The sequence below is a fragment of the Populus trichocarpa genome, chromosome 9 (assembly GCF_000002775.5).
Source record: "Populus trichocarpa isolate Nisqually-1 chromosome 9, P.trichocarpa_v4.1, whole genome shotgun sequence".
In the NCBI taxonomy this organism is placed as follows: domain Eukaryota; kingdom Viridiplantae; phylum Streptophyta; class Magnoliopsida; order Malpighiales; family Salicaceae; genus Populus; species Populus trichocarpa.
This window is the reverse complement of record NC_037293.2, coordinates 3,688,805-3,715,528: the sequence shown is the minus strand read 5'-3', so window position 1 is coordinate 3,715,528 and position 26,724 is coordinate 3,688,805. Positions and strand designations below refer to the sequence as shown.

At 36.7% G+C, this 26,724-nt stretch overlaps 4 protein-coding genes and 1 long non-coding RNA gene across 16 annotated transcripts; 2 read left to right on the top strand and 3 right to left on the bottom strand.

Annotated features, from left to right (window-relative positions):
- Positions 1 to 1,118: 1,118 nt before the first annotated feature.
- LOC112328695 (uncharacterized) lies at positions 1,119 to 1,572 on the bottom strand. The gene is made up of 2 exons (XR_002983821.2): positions 1,433 to 1,572; positions 1,119 to 1,232 (listed from the first exon to the last, which is right to left on the bottom strand). It is a non-coding gene; the product is annotated as an uncharacterized LOC112328695 (long non-coding RNA).
- A 301-nt stretch (positions 1,573 to 1,873) lies between these two features.
- On the top strand, positions 1,874 to 5,763 carry LOC7488149 (uncharacterized). Of its 7 annotated transcripts, none has more exons than XM_052455811.1 (6): positions 1,885 to 2,021; positions 2,613 to 2,786; positions 3,071 to 3,305; positions 3,989 to 4,164; positions 4,375 to 4,666; positions 5,294 to 5,763. In XM_052455811.1, the coding sequence occupies exons 2-6, from the start codon at positions 2,702 to 2,704 to the stop codon at positions 5,358 to 5,360; spliced, it is 855 nt and encodes a 284-aa protein (XP_052311771.1). In that variant the 5' UTR covers positions 1,885 to 2,021; positions 2,613 to 2,701; the 3' UTR covers positions 5,361 to 5,763. The 7 variants fall into 7 exon arrangements, with proteins under 7 accessions (XP_052311775.1, XP_052311771.1, XP_052311772.1 ...); XM_052455812.1 differs by having other exon boundaries at positions 1,889 to 2,021; positions 2,618 to 2,786; XM_052455815.1 differs by lacking the exon at positions 2,613 to 2,786 and having other exon boundaries at positions 1,874 to 2,017.
- A 131-nt stretch (positions 5,764 to 5,894) lies between these two features.
- LOC7489285 (lysine-specific demethylase JMJ32) lies at positions 5,895 to 8,784 on the top strand. 4 transcript variants are annotated; one of them, XM_052455809.1, is made up of 5 exons: positions 5,895 to 6,270; positions 6,824 to 6,891; positions 7,033 to 8,057; positions 8,281 to 8,351; positions 8,433 to 8,784. In XM_052455809.1, exons 3-5 carry the CDS (start codon positions 7,204 to 7,206, stop codon positions 8,612 to 8,614), a joined length of 1,107 nt encoding a protein of 368 aa, XP_052311769.1. In that variant the 5' UTR covers positions 5,895 to 6,270; positions 6,824 to 6,891; positions 7,033 to 7,203; the 3' UTR covers positions 8,615 to 8,784. The 4 variants fall into 4 exon arrangements, with proteins under 4 accessions (XP_052311769.1, XP_052311770.1, XP_024464825.2 ...); XM_052455810.1 differs by having other exon boundaries at positions 5,895 to 6,737; positions 7,090 to 8,057; XM_024609057.2 differs by having other exon boundaries at positions 5,895 to 6,737.
- Positions 8,785 to 8,834: 50 nt separating this feature from the next.
- LOC7489286 (myosin-12) lies at positions 8,835 to 20,561 on the bottom strand. 3 transcript variants are annotated; one of them, XM_024609055.2, is made up of 40 exons: positions 20,270 to 20,561; positions 20,028 to 20,156; positions 19,203 to 19,346; positions 18,923 to 19,068; positions 18,629 to 18,788; positions 18,476 to 18,534; positions 18,236 to 18,395; positions 18,016 to 18,165; positions 17,789 to 17,925; positions 17,546 to 17,692; positions 17,136 to 17,237; positions 17,000 to 17,057; positions 16,810 to 16,911; positions 16,695 to 16,732; positions 16,084 to 16,210; positions 15,825 to 15,995; positions 15,603 to 15,734; positions 15,352 to 15,458; positions 15,033 to 15,093; positions 14,765 to 14,942; positions 14,128 to 14,333; positions 13,694 to 13,813; positions 13,468 to 13,566; positions 12,858 to 13,073; positions 12,443 to 12,582; positions 12,266 to 12,367; positions 11,717 to 11,825; positions 11,591 to 11,638; positions 11,440 to 11,499; positions 11,153 to 11,323; positions 10,877 to 11,032; positions 10,594 to 10,800; positions 10,360 to 10,509; positions 10,188 to 10,258; positions 9,988 to 10,087; positions 9,847 to 9,903; positions 9,677 to 9,733; positions 9,514 to 9,594; positions 9,348 to 9,430; positions 8,835 to 9,221 (listed from the first exon to the last, which is right to left on the bottom strand). In XM_024609055.2, exons 1-40 carry the CDS (start codon positions 20,270 to 20,272, stop codon positions 9,086 to 9,088), a joined length of 4,680 nt encoding a protein of 1,559 aa, XP_024464823.1. In that variant the 5' UTR covers positions 20,273 to 20,561; the 3' UTR covers positions 8,835 to 9,085. The 3 variants fall into 3 exon arrangements, with proteins under 3 accessions (XP_024464823.1, XP_052311768.1, XP_024464824.1); XM_052455808.1 differs by lacking the exon at positions 20,270 to 20,561 and having other exon boundaries at positions 19,203 to 19,342; XM_024609056.2 differs by lacking the exons at positions 19,203 to 19,346; positions 20,028 to 20,156; positions 20,270 to 20,561 and having other exon boundaries at positions 18,629 to 18,769; positions 18,923 to 19,050.
- A 3,696-nt stretch (positions 20,562 to 24,257) lies between these two features.
- On the bottom strand, positions 24,258 to 24,982 carry LOC7488152 (non-specific lipid-transfer protein 8). The gene is made up of 2 exons (XM_002314177.4): positions 24,588 to 24,982; positions 24,258 to 24,473 (listed from the first exon to the last, which is right to left on the bottom strand). Exons 1-2 carry the CDS (start codon positions 24,932 to 24,934, stop codon positions 24,464 to 24,466), a joined length of 357 nt encoding a protein of 118 aa, XP_002314213.4. The 5' UTR covers positions 24,935 to 24,982; the 3' UTR covers positions 24,258 to 24,463.
- Between the last annotated feature and the right edge of the window lie 1,742 nt (positions 24,983 to 26,724).

Sequence of the window (26,724 nt, the reverse complement as noted above, 5' to 3'; positions counted from 1 at the left end):
CTGCAACGAAGCTCTGAAAACATGTCCTTTCATTAATTTGAAGGGCATATGCTTGTAAAAATAACTAATATTCTAAAATGTTTTATAACAATGAATTTTTATTTATCCATAAATAAACAACTATTTTTATATTTATAAGTATTTAAATTTATTGGTGATTAAGAAAATATATAACTTGAAACTCATTTGTTTTAAGGATCTAATCACTTTAATAATTAACAAATTATTTATATTGTAAAATTTAAAATTTAAATACAATACTCAAACATGAATTATCATATACATAATTTATCTATATATTTAAGTATACATAAACAATACTTATTTTAAGATTTAAAATTTAAGGCGACGATACATACACACGTGTTTTATGTGTTTTTGTATTGTTTTGATACGATAATCTTAAAATAAATTTTAAAAATAAAAAATATTATTTTTATACATTTTAAAATAAAAAAATATTTTTAAAAATAATTATTATAACAACACCAAATATTATCTTAATCCAAGATTTAATGTTTCAATAAAAAAAAAGAGGAGGGAGTGATTTGACATCATCTAAAAAAATGGTTTGACAACTCAAACCCATTATTTTATTTTAAAATAACGTCATTTTACTTTTTTATAAAATAAAAAAAATCAGATTAATTCAGTTAACTCACCTAATAAGTTACCTAGAAATTGCCCAGAAGGAACCCGGGGAAGGTAGAGGTGTGTGTATCAAATATTCAACATTCCTATCCTCGGACGCAAGTGAACGCGACTCTTCGATATGATAATGTTCAACGGCTCACTCATGGTATCCGCGACCAGAACCAGCTTTGAAGAGACTTTAATTTGTGAGGTTTTGAAAGCCGTCAAGATTGAAGTTCAAATATCTGCACGAGTGGAAGGAAGTCCATTGCCTTTTTCAACATCGAGTGTCCTTGTTCTTGCTAGTCAAGGTCATTTCAAGACAGGAGTAAGAAATTATAATTTTATGTTCAAATCCAAAGACATGAAGATGCACATGTTAGCAGCAACTTTTTAAGCTTCATAACAAATTCCTTCCGAACTGCAAATTTGGCAGAAGAGCCATTTCCATAGGTGTATCTGTCATTCTCCATCAGTAAATATAATAATAATAATGAAGTCATTGATTTTATTGATGCCAATATCAAATATGGGTTCAATGGGCAGCTCATATCCCTCCCTCGAAGGAATGCAAGTTGAAGGTTCCCTACTGAATTCATCTGGAGAAAGAACATACAGAGTACAACATCATATAACATTTTTGGCTTACCAAAAATTGTATTCTAAGGAAGTTGAGGGAGGAGAGGACATGGAGTTGAGACCAACGTAAAATAGCAGAGCTAACACTACTGTCAGTAAGTACTCCATGGCATAAGTTGGCACAACCAATCCCCCCAGTAAAAAGCAGAATCCAACTTACAACTAGGCTTACTCATCTTCTGATTTTCTCAACGCAAAAGAGTAGCAGCTAAAACAATGCCATAGGGCCACTGGTTGCAATTAAAAATGAGGCCGAAAATGATGAATCCAAGAAAATGAAAGTAGCAGCAACGGCTGTAATGGAGGCTACGATACCATAAAGTTCAGAGGATCTGGGGCTATGATCTCCAGACACACCAAACCCAGAAGCGGGTTTGTCATCAGGATCAAGAAAGGATACAGTTGCCTTGCCTTCCTCCTCTTTGAAAAACTAAAGCACCTCATCTCCTCTCCCAGGGAAACTCACTGAAATCAGATCGTCCTGGTCTTGCATTTTAAAAGGATCCACAGACCAGCAATGCTAGTCGATCTTTATGAACAATGGGCTCTATTGTTTCCTGGGCTTTCTAAACTGGTGGGAAAAGAAAACCCGACCCAACCTGCGCCGTATACTTCGGGAGAGAAAGACAGAGTCTTGAAGGGGTTTTGACTTTTGAGTAATAGGGTTTAGTCTTGGGAAGTTGGAGGGAGGGATCGAGTTGATCTTGCATCTCAAGCCCTTATCGTTCCAGTCGGTGGTCTAAAGGCAGGTAAAATTTATTATTATCATTTCATGTATGTGAAAATATTGGCTTGCATGACTGTTTGCTTGAATGAATAACTTGAGTAGGAGGGTTGTTGGCTAATGGTGTTTTGTAAGAATCCCAGTTTAGCCTTCTTTTATTTTAATTTCTAGATTTTCTTGAATGAATAACTTGAGGGGGAGGGATGGAGTTTATATTTTGGATTCATGAACAGTGTCTGTGCTCCATGTTTCTTTGGCATCACTCACATGGATTTTATTGAATACTGGTAATTTTAAAACTTTAATTAGAATAAAAAAACAATATTTCTTTTTTCTTTTTTATAATTTTCATTTCAATCACGGTTTGAAAAGCTGCATAGGCATAAACAAACAACCTCTAAGCTGGATATGTCCCTCGTTGCCCACCTGTGGCCGTGGACATTTCCCCCCCCTTCACCTATTCGTGGTCCTTATTTTTTCCTCTTGTAAAATATGTTTCTTTTATTACTATTATCTTACCATTTTAATGATTTTGGGTTGTGATATTCTAATAATCCCAAATATTTTTTGTGCTCAATTGAAATCTTGTTGTCCTCTCCTTGCTTTTGAGGTCTAGAGTAGACAACCATGTGTATTGGCTTTAGGAAAGCTAGTGAGTGTTAAGAGAAGGAAACTTGCAGACTTTATTTGAAAAAGTGGATTGGCATGAACATTCCTGAAAGAATTGCAGTCAGATTGCCACAGCTGGTCTTCCCCTCCTCCTCCGAGGTGGTGCTCTATAATCACAATCGTCAGTCCCCCTCCTTTCTTTTCTCTCGACACACACACACACACACACACACACACAAACACACCATGGATGCTTCTTCTTTTCTTTTGTCTATAAAAGATCTGTAAGTTATTATTTAACTGTTTTATTAGTTGCTAAGAAAATGAAGCATAAGTAAAGGTTGAACTATTGCTTTTTGTTTACGCCATGCCACGTTCAGAAGCATCGCTCGTCTATCTGAGCCATTTATTTATCAATTTCACTTAAGAAACTCCCTTTTCTACTGATTTTCTCTTTATATCTAGGTGTCCCAAAGTTGGGGTTTGTGCCATTTTTAACACATAAAAGGCATTTAGGGCTGGGGTTTTCAAAGAAAATGAGTTCGAGCATGGAGAATTGTCATGTTGATGTTCAAAATAAGTTGGAGGTGGTTCGGCCTGCCACGGAAGTTTATGCCCAAGAAGCAATTGAAGCTCTCAAAGCTGGGAAGGTGATTGCAGTACCCACAGATACACTGTATGGATTTGCTTGTGATGCTTGGTATGGCAATTTTGATTCATTTCGTTTTACTATTTGTTTAATTCCTCTAAATTATGATTTCTTGATACTGAAATGTCCAAGAAAATTTAAGTGTTATTTCTTTTCCTGTTTCATTGTGCACTGGACCCGAAGAATTGAACTTTAAAAAATATGACAGCAAGAAAGAAGGGAATCTGGGCATGCTATTCTAAAAAAACAAACACATAATCTAGGAAGTAAAGAAGATTTTGAGAAGGATGGAGGATTTGCTAAGAAATAGTTGATGGGTTTGTAGCTAATTGCTTCTGCAGATTTTTTAAATTGGTCCTGTCTAAGCTTGCCTTCCCTTTATTGCTCTCATGGTTGTGCCCAGTGTCATGTTTGATTGTTTAATAAGATAAAATGGTCGTGCTGTCGGCAATGACTAAACCTAGATTTTCCTGTCAATAGACGCCTCTTATTGAACTCTGATGGAGCTTGGTATCATATTCTAGATCACTCTTAAGCAAGGCATCTATTGCAGTTTTTCTTTCTGTTACTTTTGAGTACACTTCTTTCCCAGTTTTAAAGGGAGTGATGATGCTAACATGTAAGGATATCCATGTAAATTTTTCATGGTCTCCTTCGCTTTGCACGTTTCACAATATTCGGGCAAGTCTGAAATCACCATATATTTGATAATCTGCTGTTTTCTCTTATGGCAGTTCTTTGGAAGCAGTCAATAGAATTTATGAAATGAAAGGACGTAAGCATACAAGTCCTCTTGCAATCTGTGTTGGGGATGTGTCACAAATACAACACTTCGCGGTCACTGAATATCTGCCTCATGGCTTACTTGATTCTCTACTTCCGGGGCCTGTTACTGTTATATTGAGGCGAGGTCTGTAGTCATGTCTTCTTACATGTGGAAGAGGAAAAAAAATTGTTGTATTTTAGGATTAGGTTTTGTTTCATAACTAACTAAATAATCATGCAAACTGATGATCTTGTTATCCTAGATCCTTGTATCTATGTTATAATTTCTTGGTATGTTAACTTTTAGTGTCTCAAGTCTTCATGCTTTAAAAGTATATGACTGGGTATTTTCCAGGGGAGTCGAGCGCACTTGAGAAATCCTTGAACCCAGGATTGGATAGTGTGGGAGTCCGTGTACCAGATTGTAACTTCATCAGGGTAGTTGCTCGTGGTCTGGGAAAAGCAGTTGCCCTTACAAGCGCAAACCTTAGTGGGCAGCCCAGTAGCCTTTGCATCAAGGATTTTGAGAACCTCTGGAACCGTTGTGCGTATGTTTATGACGGTGGTGTACTTCCATCCAATCGTGCAGGATCAACAATTGTGGACCTCACCAGGCCAGGAAAGTACAAGATTCTTAGACCTGGAAGGTAAATTTCAATGAACTTTCATTGTGTAAATGAATAAAAAATAGAAGAGATATCATAGATTGTTATAAGCTGTTCAGGTCAAACTTTCAAAGAAAATTGCCATTATGTGCGTCGTTGATAGTTGCAATGCTGTGAAGGTACACTAAACCTTTGAATTGAGATGATTTATAAAATCAGATGAACCCTTAAGACATTTGCCCTGGACTTACAATCTCAATATTGGCATATTTTTCAGTCGCATAGATGGCTCATTTTTTTGCTGTAAAGAAACATGAAACCAGCAATTTGCATCTATCAGTTTTGATTTGTGGATTTTTATACGACAACTGAGTTGATCATAGACCATTGTCTGAGCTAGATTTGGATTTATGAAGAATTTAATTGAATCCATATTGAAATGTTGCTCATAGAAAATTTCTTTCATACCTTTCTGGGTGTGCATGTTGGCAGTGACTGCAGACGCCAAACTAGAATTATCTAAAAAAGAAATTCTCCTGTCAAACTTTGTTTGTCCCCTTCGATCATGAAGCCTTGTAATGTGGATGCAGATGGTCCTTTTACTTTCATCTTCCGTTATTTTTTTTGTGATGCTGTAGTAACTATGCTACTTTTTTCTTGTATTTTCAGCGCTAAGGAAGAGACTCTGGCAATCCTTGAAAAACATTCTCTGGTCGAGGAAGCTCCGGCGATTTGAAGAAAACATTTGAGACCAACTATTGTGTTGTGGAGTATCATCATCGAGAGATTCTTTTAAAAAATATCTTTAGGATTTGGGGGTGGGGGATCCTGGGTTTTGAACCTGGTTCTCTCACTCTCACAGAAAATGATCATATGATCAAGTCAATGTATGGCATGAACTAGTAACACTAGCTTAGAGTTGTTGTTAGTCAAATATAAACAGAGAAATATTGTTGACTGGTTTTTGGTTCCTTTTGATGCCTAAAAACAACACCCCTGACGTGTTTTTAGCCTTTTCTAACAGTCGACCATGTAAAATGAATTCTGAGAAAAACTTCAATCTTGTTAAACAGAGATACGGGGGGGCGTATTTGGTATTGGAGAGCAGTGAATCTGCTTCTCTTGATATTGTTCTTCAATGTTTTTTGTTCTTTCTATGTTTCCCCCAACACATGAACCATTCATTCAGACTTGAGAATTTGCAGCTACATACAGACCTGCATTTGTGTGTTATGAAAATGTACGGTGCCTGGCATGTCCAAGACTAGATTTTTTGCTGCCAAGTGCTGCTGCTTGTTAAGAGAGGAGAGTAGAGGAGCAGAGCAGGGCAGGGAAGGTGATCAATTTGTTAGTTAGGCTGTCAACTAGATAAATAAATTATATAATATTTTCTTTGACAATGTAAGGGCCGAGCCCATTGTTAAAACTTAAAAGCCCTTGGCGCTTTAACAGCAGCGACTTGTGTCTGTCTTCTCTAGTATTACGTTGTTTTAGGAAGCAGAAGAGAAGCAGGTCTTTCTCTCTAGTTTCTCCTATACTGCGAAGTCTGCACCTCCCTGTTTCTCAAAAACCCCGACTTAATTAGGAAAGAGCTTTTCTTTATTTGTCTGGCTTCTGAAACAAAAACCCAGTACAATAACGCAAAGGCAAGCTTTCTTTCCCTTAGTTCAGCTGCTTCTGGCTCATACTACAGCCATGCTAATTCTAATTCTTTCCTTTATCATTAGTTAAGCTAATAAGAGTTTGTTTTAAGCTAATAATAACTATAGGTGTATTTTTTTTCTTCTGTTCTAATTTTAAGATGGATGGGCTTGTCAAGTCATGGTATAAATTTGTGTTTTGTAGGATAGCTTGATATCAAGTTTTGTTTTGTTTTGCATGGAAATTTAATGAAATTTCGGCAAAAAAGAAGCTGTGGTTATTCCATGAGTTAATTTTGTTGGGAAAAATTGAGTGCAAGTCTACGCTCTTCAGTTTGCCTTAATTCATTATCCGGTTTGGAGATTACGTGAGGTTTAAAGATCGATTAACTTAATTAATGTGTTTGTGAAATCCTGGAGGTTATGAAAAGAACCCATGGATTTGATTATATGTGACTGTGACGTGATTTGGAGTAAGTTGCTTCTGTGATCCGAAACATTGTATTTGCTGTTCACCAAGTCATGGAAACCCATTCCTTTCTGCAATATCTCTTATCAGGTTAATAGTGTTTGGTAGCAGAACAAGTCTTCTTACTTAGTAGCAGCAGCTGTACATATTCCTAACTGGTACGCCCGGCATTTCCTCGTTGTGAGACCTTTTATTTATTAAGTCTTACTCTTTAGTTTCTGTAATAAGGAATTGTTTAGATGTTCATTTTGTTAGTGTGAACAAGGAGTTTATTTGGACAATTCTTTGTATCTGTCCAGGTTTAAGGCTTAGTGCAGCCAATGTGATCTTTACGTACACCTTGTTCTATGTGCCAGAAACTTGCTCTATTTTTGGGTGTGACGATAACTGTCATGTGGGAGTGTCATGCATAATAAAGACTGTTGAAAGGCAGAACATAATAAGAAATACAGAAGCTCAAGAAAAGTGGAATGATGGAGGAGCAAGTAAGAGTACTAGAAGGGCTGTGGGGGGATGTGAGGGAGCTAAGCCTAGGAAACAGAATACAACGGCTAGACTTGGCTCCAACCCCACTCCAATTCCTAAGAGACTATGTATCACCTAACAAACCTTGCATCATCTCCAATGCCATCTCCCACTGGCCTGCTCTCAGCCTCTGGCCTAACCTTTCTTACCTTTCTTCCTCCCTTTCTGATTCCACTGTCTCCCTTCACCTCACCCCAGATGGCCGCGCTGATTCCCTTGTTCCCCTAGAAACCCCTAAAAAAGGAGAAACATGCTTTGCCTCTGCTCACGTGGAGCATGTTCCTTTCCCTTGCGCTCTAGATCTTGTTCTGAATTCTGAAAGAAATAATGTGGTGGGATACTTGCAGCAGCAGAATGACTGTTTTCAGGAGGAATATTCGGTGTTGGCTTCTGACTGTGATGCGCACATCCCGTGGGCTACTGAGGCACTGGGAGGCTGCCTTCCGGAGGCAGTGAATCTGTGGATCGGAAACCATTCATCTGAGACTTCATTCCACAAGGACCATTACGAGAATCTGTATGCTGTTGTTTCAGGGGAGAAGCAATTCTTGCTACTTCCTCCTACGGACGTGCATCGCATGTACATTCAAGAGTATCCAGCTGCTCAATATTCTTATACCAGTGGCTCTGGAGAGTTCAGATTGGAGTTGGAGAAGCCGCAGAGATATGTGCCTTGGTGCAGCGTGAATCCTTACCCGCCTCCAGAGACTAAGGAGAATGAGATGTCCAAATTTCCTTTGTATTTCAATGGTCCGAAGCCCTTTCATTGTACTGTCAAGGCTGGAGAGATTCTCTACTTGTAAGAAAGATTTTCATTTACTTGTTCGATTTGCTTCACACACATTACTATGTATGTAAATTTTGCATGCATAGCACTGCTCAAAAGCATTTAACTTTGAAATACAGCTCATACAAGTGAATGTTTTTGGTGAGTTTTAGAGGGACATGCAGCAAGGCTGGACTATTCTGCTGAATAATAAACAAATTATAATATCGAGGCTAATTTTGTGAAGTTGATGCAGGCCAAGTATGTGGTTTCATCATGTTCGACAGAGTCCAGATGACAATGGATGCACCATTGCCATAAACTATTGTAAGAATCTAGTACTTGTGTCTTTTTTTGTTTAAATATTCACACGATTGTCGAATTCTAACGCACAGATATGTGTGGCAGGGTATGATATGCAGTTCGACATCAAGTATGCTTATTTCAATTTCCTGCAATCAATTCATCATGGGTCGACGTTGATGAATTATGATGCAACCAAGTTCACCTTAAGTGATGAATTATGTATTGATGCTAATGAATTGGAAGCAGAGGAAGCCAATCAAGAAGAAGATACTAAAGACGAATGAGCTTTGATTTTTTAATGTGGTGGTTAATCTGGTTATCCAATTCATTTGTGAACTCTTCAAGCAGAATATGCAAAGAAAATCACAACAGAAGACATTTGCACCGTCTCTGTCACATGTTAACATGGTCACAATTGATTCATGCAACTTTGATTCTTGTTGGCTGCTGATTATTTTCTGGTGTTTTTGTCTTACAAGCTGAAACAAAGAAGATATAGAAACATTGAAAACTAAATAATCACTATCTTCTTTTTCTTTGATGCCAAGAATTCTTCCTTGTCCAGGAACAATTGTGATTACAAAAAACCATGTACACTAACTTGCCAAAAATTGATGAGAGTGTGGTAAACAAACAAAAGAATAACAACATTCTGCAGAAGAAATCACCCAGTCACCTCACTCACCCCTTCAAAGCAAAACAAACTGTATATAAACAAATAAATTAATAAATGAAAAATGAACTCAAAGGCACGCTTAGGCTGTTTCTGTCTGTGTTTCCTGCAATAAAAAATGGAAATCAGATCTTTGACGGAGTAGCGGTGGAGGATCCATGTTGGATAAGTGGATTGCACTCAAGGATCCGAATATCTCTTCCATTGAAAAAGGTATGCTGAAACCAAACCAAATGATTGTTATTTACATTATTAATTTTCTTTCTTTCTTGTTCTTGCAGTGCTGGTGGAAAATTAGTAGTGATAAGAAAAGGAAACATTGCTAGTCTTAGTACTTATCATACCTTGAATCAACATCAAGTAAGAATGTATTATTAGGCATGCTTATTGAATCTTCTGCCATTAGGGCTCTCATTCTGCCAATCACCTGCAAAAAGGATTTTTAATTTTTCTTAACCAAGCCCACTTCCGACTAACTACTAAACAAATAAAAGAGAGTGCTTTGCTTACATCTGAAGATAATCCCTGAGTTCCATATTTGTCATCCAAGAACATAGTCCCAATGCGATATATTTGTGGAATGCTCAACATCTATCAAAAATTAAATTAGCAAATTTTATTATACCATAGTTTTAGTTCTTTTTATTTACTATGCACACACTAAATTACTTACTGGGCAGAGTTCATTTGTGATCTCATCCGAAGATTTTTGAGCCTTTTGATGCGAAACCTACATGCATATATTATCAAAACAATCCATTGATTAGTTCAAATCAAATTCACCATTCTGGAACTAAGTCCAAGAAACAAAGAAAGGCCTTTTCGGTTTTCTAAAAGGTTTACCAGAAACCCAACAGCTTGTCTTATGTGTCGGAGTTCATCCCATGACGATCCTGCGAACTGTGAAATAAATAACAAGATATTAGAGTAATTTTCTTTCTTTTCTGTATTGCTAATCATACATTGATTGCCTTTTGTGCTTACCTGATCTGATGCTTTGAGACACCACTGTTCCAATTCCTGCAAACCAGCCTTTACATACTCTCCATTGCTAAATGAGCAGCACTCACGACGAAGCAATAAGCTGCCAGATCAACCATTTGGATTGAGTATCAACATAGATTATGAGAATGCATTGTTAAACACATGAAATAAAAAAAAATAGAAATGAAAAATCTTCTTACCTATTAAAGAGCTGTACATTTATGAATGAGAAAACCTGACTAAAGATTTTCCTTGTGAACACAGGAGGGACCTGAAAATTTCAAAAGGTTAGGTGATAAGTACTTTCCTTCCCACTCTCTGTACTGATACTTCAAGTCTGGAAAACCTAGTAGAGAGAAGATTCATTCTTACATGGTTCTCTGTCATTATGCCCAAGGTCTGATCTAGCTTATTGACAATGCTTTGCCAGTGTATATTTGACGATTGCTGTTTGGCAACAATACTCAAATGGATATTTTTGGACGACCCTCTTATTGATCTAGCTCTTATGGATCTTGGAGCCTGTTCATTTAAGTAAACATGAAATTGCCATTAAATGACTCAACTCTTACTTTGTGTGAATTCACTCTTATCCAATATGCTTACTTGGATGCACAAATTCAAAAATGGACCAATCTCTTTCTTAACACTGTCTCTGATCAGCCCATATATTTTCTCAACGTATGCAGTCAGATGTTGCTTAAACAGCAGTGCTGGGTACTTAGCTTCCACTTTTGATTGATCATTTCCTTTTCCCACCATTCCACTGTACCCACTTGACATTCCCATGCCAACTGAAGATGAACGGAATCCCTGATATTGGATGCTCGAGTATTATGATTTTGTCATGGAATTAGATTTACTAAAGAATTAACTTGATAGCACTTACCAGTGCCATTCTACCAAATAAGGTGGCAGGGGATGTTCGGTTGCGCTGTGAAGATATTTTGGTTGTATTGCTTGCTTTAAGAGTATTTTGAAGCAGATACAAAAGGGTAGAAGTTGTTGATAGCCAATATGCTAGATCAGTGATGTTGTCTTGACTCTACAATAGCACAATATAGAAAATCAGTATCACAACATTACGAAGTATATGATGCAAAACTGATAGTATTTTAATTTCCTTATATCTGGATAATGTAGTTCCATTGGTTAAGGACTCCACCTCTATTGATGATCGAATTGTGTGAATAATCCTATCAAATATAGTTGTCTTCTCTGCTTCGAAGGATCTCCACTGAAGAAGTGATTTATACACAACACAGGCGGCAACAGGTCTGGTCTCATCAAACCGCTTATCTTCTGTAAGACACTTGATAAGTACATCATGGTTTTCCTGTCCATAGAGTAGAAATAATAGAATTTCCTTTTCAGCAATTACACAATTGAAGCACAGACACTCTTTTGAAATATTTTCTGGGTTTGGCAAGAATTCAGCATCCAGCTGGGTACCTGCTGCCTGTCTGTTAGGGGTCTTTGTGTAGTTAAGAGGGAGATGGGAGGCCCGGATTCCTGGATACAAAATTTATCATTAGGTCTAGGGTTAATTTATGGCAGTATCTATTTGCTTCTGGAAATGTGTGTTTAAGGAAGGTGGCTGTACCTTTGTCATTTGAGGCTCTTCTTCTGTTTGATGTCCATTCTCAAAACTCTGAATCATTAAACAAGGTTAATGAAAAATTGTAAGATGATTTTATCCAAGGAAAACGACAGTTTTAGAGAAGCATACCTTGACTTGAGGCAGAATCCTTTCAGGATTCGCTACCTGTTCCACAATTGCTGGTTGTTTGCGGAGCAATTCATTCTCTGACTCCAGCTCTGCAATCTTACTCTTGAGTCTGGATAAAAGGTACAAAGCTTTCAGATTTGTATGAGAATGAGTAGTTTAATCTTTGGGCTTCAAGATTTTTTAGAAACTTCATGGTAAATTGGCATGTTGCTTACCCAGTTCAACTTGGCCATACAAAACCGAATCAATTTCAAGTACCAAATTAGATTTACAGGTATCTCTGCTAAATAATCTACAACATTCCATTTTTCCACGATTTGTTTAATTGTCTGATGTTGTGTTATATAAATTTTCTGCCATTTAGAAGCGGGTCCTCCATTACACACACACACACGCAAACATCTCTTTTGTCACTCATCAATGGCACTGTCAGCCGTACTCTGTTGCATCTCATCATGGATTTTCTCCGTTAGCTAATTTTTATGGGAACAATGTAGAGAGGGTGAAATAGATCAATTTTTCAGGTTTAATTATGTGACTGAGTCTTACATTTTTAATTCTTCAGAGAGATCCTCATTTGTTGATGCATCCAAAGCCTGCTGTCGTAAAACTTGATTCTCTGATTCGAGGTTGGACAAATTTAATTCCAATCTAAAAATCATAAAGAGTTAGTAAACCCCAGCTAAAGATCACAGAATGCCTGTGTAATAAAGCCATGGAAATTACCTTTCAATGGTGTCTTGAAGTTTCATTGTTTTCAGGTGTGATTCTTCAGCCTCTATAGCTCTTGCTTTGCTCTCTTTCTCAAGTTCAGAACACTTATTCTCGAATTCCTCCATCTTCTTCTTCAGCTCACTTAGCTCATTCTATGTATTCATAATATAAATTATATCATCCATCTAGGCAACAGTAGACTTATGTGTGCACTCGTGTGTGCTTGGTATGCATGAAGTTGTTGTCAGGCTTGACAATTTACTCTTTTCCAGAGTTTTTCTTTTTGGTCCACCAATTTTGACTCCTCAAGTTAATTATTTACAATTTCACATAAAGCTATAACTTGTGTCAAAATTGTCAATTAATGTAGCATAATTTAATATACTGATGCTGCTGTAGGATGTTAGGTGGTTGAACAGTGTCATACCTCCAATTCATCATTCTGGTTCTTGAGTAACTCCAGCTTGGTGTTATCCACAACTGGCACCTCTTTGATAACCGGTGGAGCTTGTTCTATAGCTAACTTTGCCGCTTCTTTTTCATGGATTATTGCGGCATGGGCTTCATCTAGTTGACCTTGCATCTCATTTAATGAACCTTGCAGTTTTGCAATTTCTTGCCCTTTAGCTTCTTCAAGATCAAGCTACACACACACACACACACACACACACACACAAATGTCATGGGCATAGTTTGGCCAATCGAAGAGGAGCTTAGCAACAAGATTGGACATTGTTAGCAAGTTTCTTTACAACTTTAGATTCTTGGGCATTTTGGGGAAGTAACTGACTGTCTAAATAACTGATTGTCAAATCAGCATGTACAAGGAAGCATATAGGATGTGTTCAATATGTAGGTGATAATTTTCCTGCACTGTAAGTGAAATGCCATTTAAATTTGTTGATGAATAGTGTCCATTTCTAAATTTAATTGTGCTTTGTTAAACAAAAAACAAATTCATTTCTTTCTTGTTGCATGATCAAACTATTACTGTGCTACTAGTTATACTTTTTTTGGAACTTTGATATAAAATATACCCTCAAGTGCTTTTCAAATTCTAGTCGCCATGTTAGCTCTTCAACTCGCTTCTCTAGCTTGTCCTTAGCTTCCTTTAGTGCCCCAGTTTCTCTTGCAGCCTGCATCAGTATATTTGTCAGCTCTATTGTGCAAATACCAACTGTAATTATAGTGCAAATGAATTGTTGAATGTCAAGAATTGGTAGAGAACTGCAGTTAAAACTGCTTATAGGTAGTTACACTCACCATTTTGAGCTTTCTAAGCTCCTTCCTAGCTGTCCTTGCTCTCCAAAGACATTGCAATGCTAGAGTTGCGATCTTATGCTGCTTATACGCAGAAAGAGAATGGTATCTTCTCCATCGAGTCTATAAAATTAAAGATTTGATAAGACAGGAAAAATTATTAGTCAGAAATCGTTCATCTAAGCACTCTGGAATTGCTTGTTCTTTTGCATGAAGTGGTACAAAAAAAATAAAATTCTATTCATTTGAACCTGAACAAATGCCATCCTTGCTATGTTTTATCCGATCTCATGTTTGCTCTTATGTTGACATTATATTTTCTTAATTCCCAGCTCTTCCTAGAAATCATTTTCATTCCAATCTATTTCTAATTACATTCTCCTTGATTCCCTATGATTTAAAACTTATTTAAGTAGCCCAGCCAGATAGTACATCACCTGAATTACAGTTGCAGCCTTGGTTCTTCTTCTGTATCTGTATTCATTACGTGCTGCCATTGCTCGCATTCCAGTTTGGATAGCTTTTGCTGATGCTTGCAAGTTAGTGTAAAATGTTCTTGCTCTATGAGCACGGACATTCTTTTGTATACGGATAGAAGCTGCTTCCTTCCTCATATGTTCATATATCTTACGGGCAAGTTGTGCTGCACAAGAGGCAAGACAAAAGAAGTATTGTCATCTCAGACTTCTATGTTTTCTAGGCTATGACTTCAAATGGTGGTCTGGCTCATTTTCAGTTAGGGTCAAGTCATGGCCATAAAACCTGATTTTTCTGTAGAAAATCATAAAGAAATTCGACCAAACAACCATAACCATATTACCTCTTGATATTGAAAACATTTCATTAACAATCATGGCAATTCCAAAATTAACAAAGTACTTGTTCCTGGTCAATGTAGTTGTCGATGCCTAACTCAAACACAACTATTTTAGAATGGCAGGATTCTGTTAACCAAATATGGCATGCAAAACTATTCAATCACTCTTCATCAGTGCAAGTTACTTCACTCAGTTGGTCTGTTTGCCGTCATGCTTTACAGTGCAAGATGCAATTACTTGGGAAAAGAAAGCTAACCTCTCCAGAGTTTCTGCAAATGAATTGTAGCTCTTCTTAGGGTGATGAACTCTTTTCTGGCCAGATATGTTCGGATTTGTCTCTGGATTCGCCTGACAGCATTAGCCAAAATTTCAGCTCTTCGTGCATCTAACTCAGCCATCTGCCCAGCTCTGAGGAACACCTTTGTTTTCCCAATCTAAACCAGGCATTTAGGGGAAAATGTTACAATAACACAACATATTTTATAAACATGGCTCCTTTTTATTATTGTCATGATTAAACATACCTGATAGCCCTTCAAACCCATCCTGTCCAAGATGGAAACGCATGCTGATTTTTCGTCAGATCTGCCCAGAAGAAACAGTGAACGTTATGGTTGGACCAATTCAGTTCAAGATGATTTAGGTGTTGGAGAATAGTTAGTGACGAACAGCTGAGTAGATGTTCCAACTCAGCTGTCACAAACTTCGGTCAGCTCCTGTTAGATAAGATAAAATTTCTGCTCAAAATAACAGGTCAATGCTCTCATTCTAGCCCTGACTTTGAGACCTCCATGCCACAATTGCATAACGCGAAATGAAAAGTAACTGCACAAGAATTCATACCCATCTAGAACATCAGGAGCCAGCATTCCAAAACGATCAAGGAACTCATCAAATGTTCTTTTGGTAGGATAACCAGCACAACTTATCCTAATCGCCTCTAGTACTCCCTGTTGTAAAATCCATTAGAATAATAATTATAAATCAGAGCAGCTTGATAAATAGTTTGGAAACAGACATGTTTTGTCTGATCTGAAAAGTGAAAATCAAAGCGATATATGTCCTTGACAAGGAAGCAAGTGAATTTATCTTACCCCACATCTTAGTTGGTTCAAGACATTGAAGTTCTCAAAGATTCCAGGCTTTAGTACTGTATTCGGCTTTACACATCTGATGTAATGTGGTTCTGTTGTGTTCAATGTCTCCATCAAAGCTTGTAATTGTTGCTGGATGTTAATTTTGAGCCAAGAATCAGTCATGGTCTGAATTATTTTCTGTATCATACAGGATGCTGCTTCTATGTGGATAAAGCTTACCTTGAAGCGGGTACCAATTGAAGGGAACTTGGATTGCTTAGATGTCTCTTCAGGCAGTGGAGGGAAAAGGTTAGCAACAAAAGGACACTTGGAAGCATCTAATAGAGCTTGATGTTCTGCTACAACATAATCTTTATTTTTGTCAAGAAAATGATCTGCTTGGTATGTAACCTGCTCACAGAATGGCTCAATGATTAGAAATCCACAAATGTGGTTCCTTTAGCTGGTGTTCAGGAATAAGATTCAAAACATCACTTACATCTCCCGCATAATGATTGATTGTGAAGGCTGTTCGAGCAAGTTTCGGCTTGCTGAAGCGTTTGTGAGCTTTATATGTCTGGTACATCTTTTGTGCAAATGTCTCATGGGTCGACTTGGGAAACATGCTGCATTAGGAAGGTACTCATTCTTACATCCCATGATTTCAACATTTATTTATTTTCCTTTTCCCATTTTGATTTCTTTTATTATATTCTTTCAGCTGCCTCACGATAAGTATAGTCGGGTCTAGAGAATTCAAGGATTTAGACTTTTTTTTCTTTAGAATAAGTATTCAGACGTTTTGTGGTGCTAGCTTTGGTAACTTCGATTACCTCCTATTATGCAAAACAAGTTTCAGAAGAAATGTTTTGCTTGCTTTCATAACATTCACTTGCATTTCTGTAGCCTTTTGCTTTAAGGTTTATTAAATCTCTTACGATCATGTAGTTCCCCCACTCCACTTTCCATTAATATTACTTAACTGACATTTAATTCCCTGAGCTATCATGCACACCTTTATGTGTTAGGTATGAATATTCATGTAGAAGGTAAATAATTTCACAGCTAGATTAATTTATAACTTTTTCAATATAGAAGGGAATCACATACCAGGCTTCATCAAGAAGGGCTATAATACCTCCCGGTTTCTGCAGGCACGGGCATAATAACCGTGTGTCAATATTTCATGAATAGAATATGTTACTTTGACATGCAGTACTCTTACCTTCTCAATAAGATCCAAAACATCCTGGTTGTCTACGAATTCTACATAGCTCCAGTTTATCTCCTCCCGTGTATACTCTTCTTGCTCCATCTTGAATACATGCTGTGGATAGAGATTCATGTGTGCATAAAAAAAAGCACTTATGAAGATGGTTGAAACTCAAAACTATGCATAGGAATCTCAACCCTACCTGGTTAAAATGCTGTTGTAACTTCTCATTTGTCAAGTTGATACAGAGCTGCTCAAAACTACAGTATTCATCACATGATGAGATATTCCTGTTGAAATATTTATTCGAAGATAACTTCATATGTAGTTTCATGTACCTGTTGATCTTGAAGCTTTCAAAGCCATAAATATCAAGGACTCCAATTAAGCTTGCTGCGTTAGGATCTTGACCGATTGAACTATTGATCTTGTCTACAATCCTGCAACATTCAATTGACTCTTCTCTTGTTAATTCCTTATTTACTGGGATCGATCAAGATGATTCCAAATGAACAATTGAGAAACTGAAGTGATGTTAGAGAACTATATATCAGCTTTGTCCTGCCGATCTATTAGCAGAATCCATATTTGATATCACCAAGGAAACATTATGTAAGTTCAGAATTTGGCTGAAGTACATTGTTGCAAAACATCCTGAACAAATGATAAAATTGATGTTCTTGCTACTGTTTGCATGTAGTGTCTAGAATAAATTTCTGGTCTAGATGAATGAGTTTGATTTTCTTACCAGTCAAACAGCTTTGAGTATACGGTCTTGGCCAAGGCATCACGACTTAGGACAGCTAAATCTGGGTCCAGAGGTTTTGTAATGTTACCATCTGGAGTCACTATAACCCGCTTACAAAGTGAGTCTTCCAGTGCCTTCTCATCACACCTAAATCAAAGCATTTTGTGAGATAGTGACATGGCATCACTAGATATTATAACAGCATCTTTTATTTTGATGGTCAAAATAAGTCAGAGTGCTAACATCAGTAGGTCTGCTGCTGTTCGAAGATGGTAGAGTGATTTATCATCCTTAAGTTTAGAAGAATCCGCTTCCTTCCCTTTCACAAAGTCAATGTTTCCGATATGAAGGATTGCAGCTACTATGCTGAATATAGCATCCTACAGAAGAGAAAACTCCCCTTTGTTAATCTGGAACATGTATCTCTATGCTAAGTAATCCATTCCTGTAGGGATGGGAAGAGTAAGAACCTGTTCATCCTGGCTGATCCCGACAATATCCATTGCATTTCTGGTCTCCAAATACTCCCTTGCATCATCTACATTTGCAACTTCGTAACAGTTTGTTTGATTTAAATAGTGGAAAGTTCTCGGGTCCCCTAACTTGTATTTCTTGACATCCTGAAAGGTAACATCAGTTAGATAGCTTTTCCTGAATGGCCACGAATTCTTGCTGTTGTCAGGAAATCACCTCTGGTGGTGCTGAACAGAGCATGTAAAAACAATGGTAGTTTCTCTCTGGGTCAGAGACTTGGCAAACACGTGATCTTTCGAGAAGATAAGTACGAACTGCAGCTCCAGATATTTTCCCATGCTTGTCAAATTGTATCTCAACAAACTTGCCAAATCGACTGATTGACCACCCAATTTTTGTTAGTTTAACACCAAGTTTTAGAAGAAATAGAACGTAGATAGAGCATCTAAATTTCACCTCGAATTGTTGTTTTTGACAGTTTTTGCGTTCCCAAATGCTTCCAATACTGGATTGGACTGAAGTGGAAATTAATACAAGTCTTCATTCAATTAGTTCAGTAGTTGAATCACCTAAAAGGCAATATTTTGTCATATATAGTTTTTAACTTACCTCCAAAACTTGTTGTTCTACTGTTCTTCCTTCGCTACCTGCAGATCTCCCCCCCATGAAGGCGAGGTATCTCATGAGCATCTTTGTTGTCTCTGTTTTACCAGCTCCACTCTCTCCACTTACCAAGATGGACTGGCTGCCCTGTTCATTTATCATTGCTCTGATGTTTGAAGTTATCATATTAGCTTGATATATGTAAATATATGTATATATTAAAAATATATTAGTTACAAGATATGTTGAATTCAGCTCATGCATGTTAATTAAACTTAGTTTTTGATCTGTTGATATTACCTGTAACAAGTGTCTGCCACAGCAAAAAGGTGTGGACTTAGCTCTCCAAATGCAGCTCCCTTGTACTGCTCCATCATGTGGACGTCATACAGATGTGGTAGTCTTCGGAAAGGATTTACCGCTATTAGAATGTTCCCAGTGTAAGTCTGCTTATTTCAGTACTGATCATCAGTATACTGGTTTGTACATAAATCTATGTTCTATAGTCTCAAGACTAATTCCTAAATTATATTCACTTAATTTACGGTGGTGTCAGATGCATCAATTAATGTTGACTCACATATATCTCATTGAGTGCAAACCGGCAAGCAAGGTTATGCAAGACTCCTGGTTCATGGAGGTATGCTAATTTCGTCATGTCATCGACTCCTGCTGGTGGCGCCTCTGTGTCTCTTGGATATATACTTGAAATATCTGCAACTATCTGGAGTTGAGGTAAGAATCAATAAGGAATTCTTGTCAATACCAATCAATACTTCGAACTTCATCTATCTAGTTCATATGTTGGTGGCTGGTCTCTAAGAACAAACCTCAAACATAATAATGTAGCATAAATCTTGACCGATTATGGAGTCAAGAAAATTCAATGAGTGATAGAGCGGTATTTTGTTTGAGTGATGTAAGCTTTTGCCTCTTCTTCTTATTTGTAACAGCTAGCAAGTGTTATAACAGTTGTCTAAATTGTTTCAGAAGAAAATTGCAATTTAAATTTAAACGTCAGCCAATGTCCTCAATATACAAAGCAGAAGTTACAGAGTATATATTTATCCATCTTGTAATTGATTTTTGTTTGTCCACAATATACATTTCCCCTAAGTATGCCTAGCTACTATGATATAAACAATCAAGTTTCACGATGTGCTGGATCGCTAGCAGAGTCAGATTCTTGCAAGATATTCACTAAGTGTAGTTAGCATTCATGCACTCACTAATGGATCTTTTGCCATGCTTTGGATCCTGGATTTCAAAGGTATTTAGTTTTTCTACTATATCAGTACAAAACCCTTTCAATAGAATAGATGGTTTCAAACTCTGAGTACCATATTTACATGATCTGAACTAGTATGGAAGAGATTGGATGATATAGTTAAACAGGAAGTCTCACAGTTTTTCCATTTGAGGTAGTAATGGTGGCATCTCTGCCCTTGATTTCTGTAACTTCACCATCCAACCATGCTTCCTCAGGATCCTCAATCCAAACATGCGATCCAACTATGATGTTTACCGGGGTTCCCTGGATACATCATCCACGACAGAGAACATAATATCAATCATTTCAAATACTTTGCTAGTAAATCAAAGAGTGGAAAATGAACCAACAAAAAAACCCATGATCGGGAAGCTTACCATATTGAAAAGCTTGTTTATACGATCATCAAATGTTTTTCAGAATTGGAATGATGTAAAGAAGCAGATGGAAAAAATGTAATGGTTTTGAGAGAAAGAGAGGAAAGAAGAAGAAATGTAGTAGCTAGCTAGCTAGGAGAATGGGAATGTCTTTTTAATCAAGGGTGGTCATAGAGCCACTGGGTGTTGGATTAAAGAAGTTGAAAGTATAAAAGAATGTTGAAAAGGAATTCAAAAAGCAGAGGGAGTGCAGGGTGTGGCAACTCAAAAGCAAAAGGAAGCAGTCAGCCAGCCAGCCAGCCAGCCACCCCTCACCTCCCGCCCCCACTCCATTGCCAACCTTTTTTGCTCATCATACGTAGGATGCTGACCTGGCGCCACTAGAGAAGCCCCCACAATCTCTTCATTATTTGCTTAAGCCATACGTAGCAGCTACAAGCAGAATTTGATTCCCATCATCCCGCAGATACATTATGTTGCGGTGATGGACAAAGTCACGGTACTGTTCCATTGCATGAGCGCAACCTTGATTGTTTCTGCAGAGGGGTCATCTTGTAGTTCTAGTTTAGCAGCATTGTTCAATTAAGTCTGTTGTAGTGACGTTTAGAAGTGCTGTTGAAGTTTAGTGACCTCATATTGCACACACACACGCATATAAATATATGCATTCAGCCGGATAATGGAATATGTCAAGCATTCTGTCAAAGTCAACGTCTTCGAAGGAAGAAGGGGACAGTTTGGTGATTCCCATTCATTTGTAAAGAAAGAAACAGGAAAGCTGATTTCAAGAATCCAGTCACAGAAAGACACCTATGTTTTTCTACAATTCAAATCATGGGCGGGTGGACCATAACCATACATGCATCCCCTCTCTTTACGCTTACCAAACACGAGGGCCCCCTGTGGGCTGTGGGGTTTGTCTTTGTGGGGGAAGGCCGGTGGAGAAGATATTCATGCCGGTGCCGGATTTTGGCTATTTCACATGGGGAAAAGGTCCTATGTTGTGGGACCTCAAATACTATATAAAAAAAGCTTTCCAACCATGCTGCTGCTGCTTTTTTTTTTGCTTTTACTTTTCTTTCTTTATTAACTCGTCATTTTCATAGCCGAGACTTGGGGTGTTCAATCATTATTCTTGTTCGTCAAGGCTATGCTACGAGGGGGCATGGAGAATCACCCCACTTAGACTTAAAATGAACCCACCGAGGCCATCTGCTCCTATCCTACTCGGTTGCTTTCTGCTGTCAGAATTTTGCCCCCAGGCTGCGGGGATCGAGTCTTTAGAAAAAAACTGTGACTCTGTACTGTACTTTACCACTGGCTGTAAGCCGAGTGCTTATGCTGTCCTGACTCCTGGGACAGAAGTTAAGGCTTTGATGTAAGTTAGTGATGTTGCACATGTGCATGTGGTCTGCTTATGGCTCCTAATCTGCCCGATGCTAGAACTTGTTTACTAAGCAGATGTGATGGGACCATCTCAGCTACATAAATTAGATTGGAAAGTTGTGAGTGTTTTCGATACAATTTATGTACAATATTAATAGCTACCTTACAAAATTAATCATATAGAAAATCAAAATTAATTACATAGAAAATCAAAAACCTAAATCTCAACGCCTCAATAAAGGATACTTTACTGTGTAAAAATCCATTGACATCCAATTGATTTCCTTCTTGATTGAGGATCAGGAGTTCCCACTTTTATTTTTTATTTTTTTTTTGCAAAGATTTCATTTTTTTTTGTTCATAATTGCTTTTCACCTCTGGTTTTCTATACACTGTTAAGAGTAAATATAATATATAATTGATTTATAAATAATAAATTTAATTTTAAAAATGATAGTTAAAGACATAATAACTCGTAGGATATTTAACTTTACTAGACAATTTAGGTTCATATATGGGTTTAGAAATTTCTTTAATATGACAATTTGATAATTTTTTGATTAACTTCAACACTAAGTTAGAAATATCTTCAACAATCACTTGGTTTGGTATATTAGTTGCAAGGGATTCTAACTTGAACAAAGCACTTGTTGGAGTTAGATTTTCGAGTGCTCATCCCCATTTTAATCCAAAATCATACCACTCAAATTCAATTCATATTCTTCTTGATTATTTGATCTAGATTGTGAATCATCATTCCTAAATCTTAATTTAGCGTTTGAATTTTCTTCTGATACTCCCCTTGAAGTTAAGACTCAAAGAAAAAAAACATGGTTTTTTTCATAAAAAAACAATATCTATTTTGATAAATATTTATTCATGATAACATCAATATCTCTTTTGACCTATGTTTCCTTACAAAATCTTATCTCAATCGGACAATGGATGACTCTGATCAAAATGTTTGATCAAAATTAGATGGATTTTCAAATTCTTGTTCTTGAGAAATTGATTTTTCCTAAAAAGTCACACACAAACATAATACCCTTCGAAAGATTTCGAAGAGAGAATAATTTGATTTTTTTTCCTCTAGGATTCAAAGACTTTTAAAAAAGGAAGAAAAAATAGACAACAATAAAGAAAAATCAAGGGTTTAAAAGTTTTAAAAATATGTTTTCAATAGAAAGAAAATACCTTTCTGATTTCTTTTATTGAGAGAATGAGAAATATAATATACACACACAATACTAATCAAACTAATAATATAGAAAATCAATAACCTAATAATTAAGAAAAAAACTCTAAATCTCTATACATACAATAAATCAGGAAATCTCAACAAATCCAACTCCAGCTGGATGGAAGAAAAATAGTCCTTTTAATTAGTCATATATGCGCATAAAAACATCATTACAATAAGATTTGCCATGCCCCATTCGGTCTAATTTTATGTATGTAATGCTATCACATTTTTCCAATACCATAAGCCTCTTGTGCTCAATTTTTTCTATGTTCTTGTCAAGGTCTTAGAAGGGCTTGTGCTGATGTGTCATCAATAGTCGCAAGTAATTGAATAACATGTAAAAATTGATGTTTTGGGATTTCATTATTGTGTTACTAACTCTATCTTTCACTGAGAGATTTTTTTTTTTTTTTAATAATAGTTAAGTTATTTGCTATTCTTGGCACATTGCTGCATCATATTCTCTCTCTTTGAATCTGATGGTTTAGATCTAAGGAGTGTTTAGCAAAAGAAAAGCTTTTTGTTCTTTGTTCATCGACCACCAAACCCTAATATGAGAAACCTCTTTTTCTAAAGCGTCCCGTTTGTTATTTTAATAGCAATTATTTTTTAAATGTTTTTGTTTGAAAATATATTAAAATATTTTTTTTATTTTTTGACATCAATAAATAAAAAATAATATGAAAAAAAAAATTAATGTGAAGAAAAAAAATAACAAACTGTTTTGAATAAAAAAAACAAGCCTATGAATGATAATCCTTGTTGCCATAGTTTTCAGACCCGGCTCAGTCTAAAGCCCGAGTTTTGGGTTTTGGCCAGGTCACTGGGTCGCTCGAGTCAATTTATTTTTTAAAATCAAAACGACGTCGTTTTAGTAAAAAGACAAAAGTCAATAGATTGCAACCGAGTTTTTGACCGGGTCAACCAGGTCACACCAGGTTTTTTATTCCTCTATTTTTTCTTCAACCTAGCCTAGTTCCAGTCCCGGATCGGCCGAATCGGCCAGATCTCGGATCGACCCGTCGAGCCAGCCGGGTTTCAAAACTATGCTCGCTGCCATGTCCATTAACCATAGATTTAATGTGATCTTACTTGCATTTCAGAGAGTCCAGCTTCAGATCTTCCCTCTCAAACCCCATTAATTGAGATTGAAATCACACAGCTGATTTTTGTTTACATCATATGGTATTCAAACAACGTGAGTTCCACTGCAATAGTCGTAATTTTTACGTGCCCCAGAAAATGCAGAAGACGATGGCCCTGTCCTTAATTGTTATAGCATTGAAGTTCAATATAGAAAAGAAAAAAGAGAAGAAGTCTCCTTTGCATATTAAGAAAAGGGCATAGATGATGAGTGGATTAGCGTGCTAATCTTGACCATAATTATGGTGTCTTTATTTACTTGCAGAAGCAAAGGCACTAGCATGCGTTCAACACATTACAAAATAGGGTAAGCTTCCCGTACACACACATACATAAATTAGGTAGAACTCTTCCCATTTCACTTAAAATAGTAACACGCGGATCGAAAAGCCTTCAGCAGACCATTTCCATCTCCATCTCAACTAACTAATCCTGCAGAAGGAAAAACATTCGGTTATCAAAGAGAAAGCAGGAAACTGCAGTAAAAGGAAAAAAAGCAAGCATTGATGGAAGTTGACAGCGTGAGAGAGTTGATATATATGTTACTTGGAACAATCAACACTGGGAGAAATAGTGTAAGGCAAGCTGATTCCACAGTTAGCTGGAAGAGCCTGGGCTAACTGGGGGTTTGGATTTAATGACTTTGAAGCTGATTTGATACACTCACAAGCTGCCTTCTTATCAGCTGTGCTTGATGCAGCAGATTGAAGAGCTGAGGCTCCTGCACAGCATGCAGAAGGTGGTTTCCCAGTGCCGCTCGTAAGGTAGTTCACACAAGGCCTCAGGTCCTTGATCACATCACTGCAGGAAATCGCAGCATCAGAAGTTGGGGCAAGTAAAAGAAACATCATTAGTGCAGCCATTGCTGCCACCACTACACTTGAAGAGTTCATGGCGCGGGAGAAGGTGAGATAAGGCTAACTTGAGCACTTCCCTTGAAACTAGTCTCAGTTTTATAGTGAACCTGGAGGGATACTCACAAGTGCAAGAAATGTTGAAAAATCTAAAGATTTAGACGATTCAGTTATAAATGAGTGCAAGAAATTAAAAAGAGGAAATGATCCCTATAAGGTAGTGTAAAAAAGTCAAGTTAGGTGGGATTAATGAAGAAAGTCTCAAGCAAGCTATTGAACCTGCCATCTTAACTTGTGCAAAATGTTTACTTCGCTAATTGCCTGAAACAAGATTTACCATTCAACTGTTTTCTCCCCTGTCCCAAGTTCCTCTAATTTCAACCTAATTTTCACCGGAGGCCAATCCTATTAAATAGTCTGTCAAAAAAAAAAAAAAAATCTTAAGTTCGAAATATAATTTATATTATTTTTTGAAGTAAAAACTTGAAATTTATATAAATTAACTCATGCTATTTTATACAATTAATTAATTTTAATTAGAAAAAAATAAAAATATTAACATTCGAACTCGTAGTTATCAAAATTTCAATATTATATCAAAGAATCATTTTAATCTAAATATTTAAATTATTCAGTGAAATATTAAAATATAATTTATATTATTTTTTAATACAATCTCGTAAATTCAGTAATGCTATCCACTCTATATCGAGTTAAAAACTTATTATAAAGGATGATGCAGACACCCAATTCCATTTGTGATGCATTGGAGCAGTATAAGATCGGCAGGCCGGCACCTAATACTCAATACAGAAGTAATGCCAAACCCCGAGTGAAACATTTTTTTGAGCAAGTTCCATCAAATATGTTTTTTCCCAGTTAAAAGAATATAGAGCAGAAAAACAATCAGACACTCATTTCTCATAAATGGATATCTCAACCATCTATAAAGATTTTCTAACAAATTAGCTTATAGAGTAAAGCAAGTGCATTAATTAGGCTGTCGTCTATGTTTATGTAGCTTGGCTGTTGAGCATTTGCTTTGCTTTTTGTTACTTGTATTGTTCAACTTAGACTATAACTTTATTATATTACAAGAACAAGAAACAACAAATGTCTTCTCCTACAAGCGGTGGTGTCTGTGGTCCTTGGTTCATCCAAGTGTTGATGGTTAGGAAAAAGACTGCCAAAACAAATATTGATGCAGCTGGTGTGTTGTCTTAGACCAAGTAAACATTATAATTGATGATTTATCTCTACAAAGCAAATTACTAACCACTCTCTTTTTCTGTCAAATGAGCCATTTTGTTTCTGTATTGGTTTGTGTGATTAGACTAGTTACATTGCAAACAGAAAACAGCATGTGTACATTATAGTGATGTTCTTGATGGGAAACAGTGCCTGCAAAAAATACCCCAAGGGAATCAGTGCAGGTCTATATCTGTGACTCTTCCAATTTCATTGAAATTATGCTAAGAGGACACTAGCTTTTGTCTAAAAGTATATCAATGTTACTGCAATTCAATTGTTATTATTGGATATAACTGCTCCTCTTAACACACAACACAGTGAGGTCAGAATTTAGATGTATGCTGTCAAAAAATTGAAATACTGCACTTACATGTGGATAAGTTTCTCCCCAGCTGGGCATGTATACTTTTATGTTTATTGATTCTTGAACCCTCTTGATTGAATTCTGCAATGTATAACATAAAGACAAGGAATGCCGAATCTTTGTTACAAAGAGCATGGATGATTCATTTGAGAGAAAATAAAACACAATTTCAAAGATGATTTTACCGTAACTTTGTATAATGATTGCCAAAATG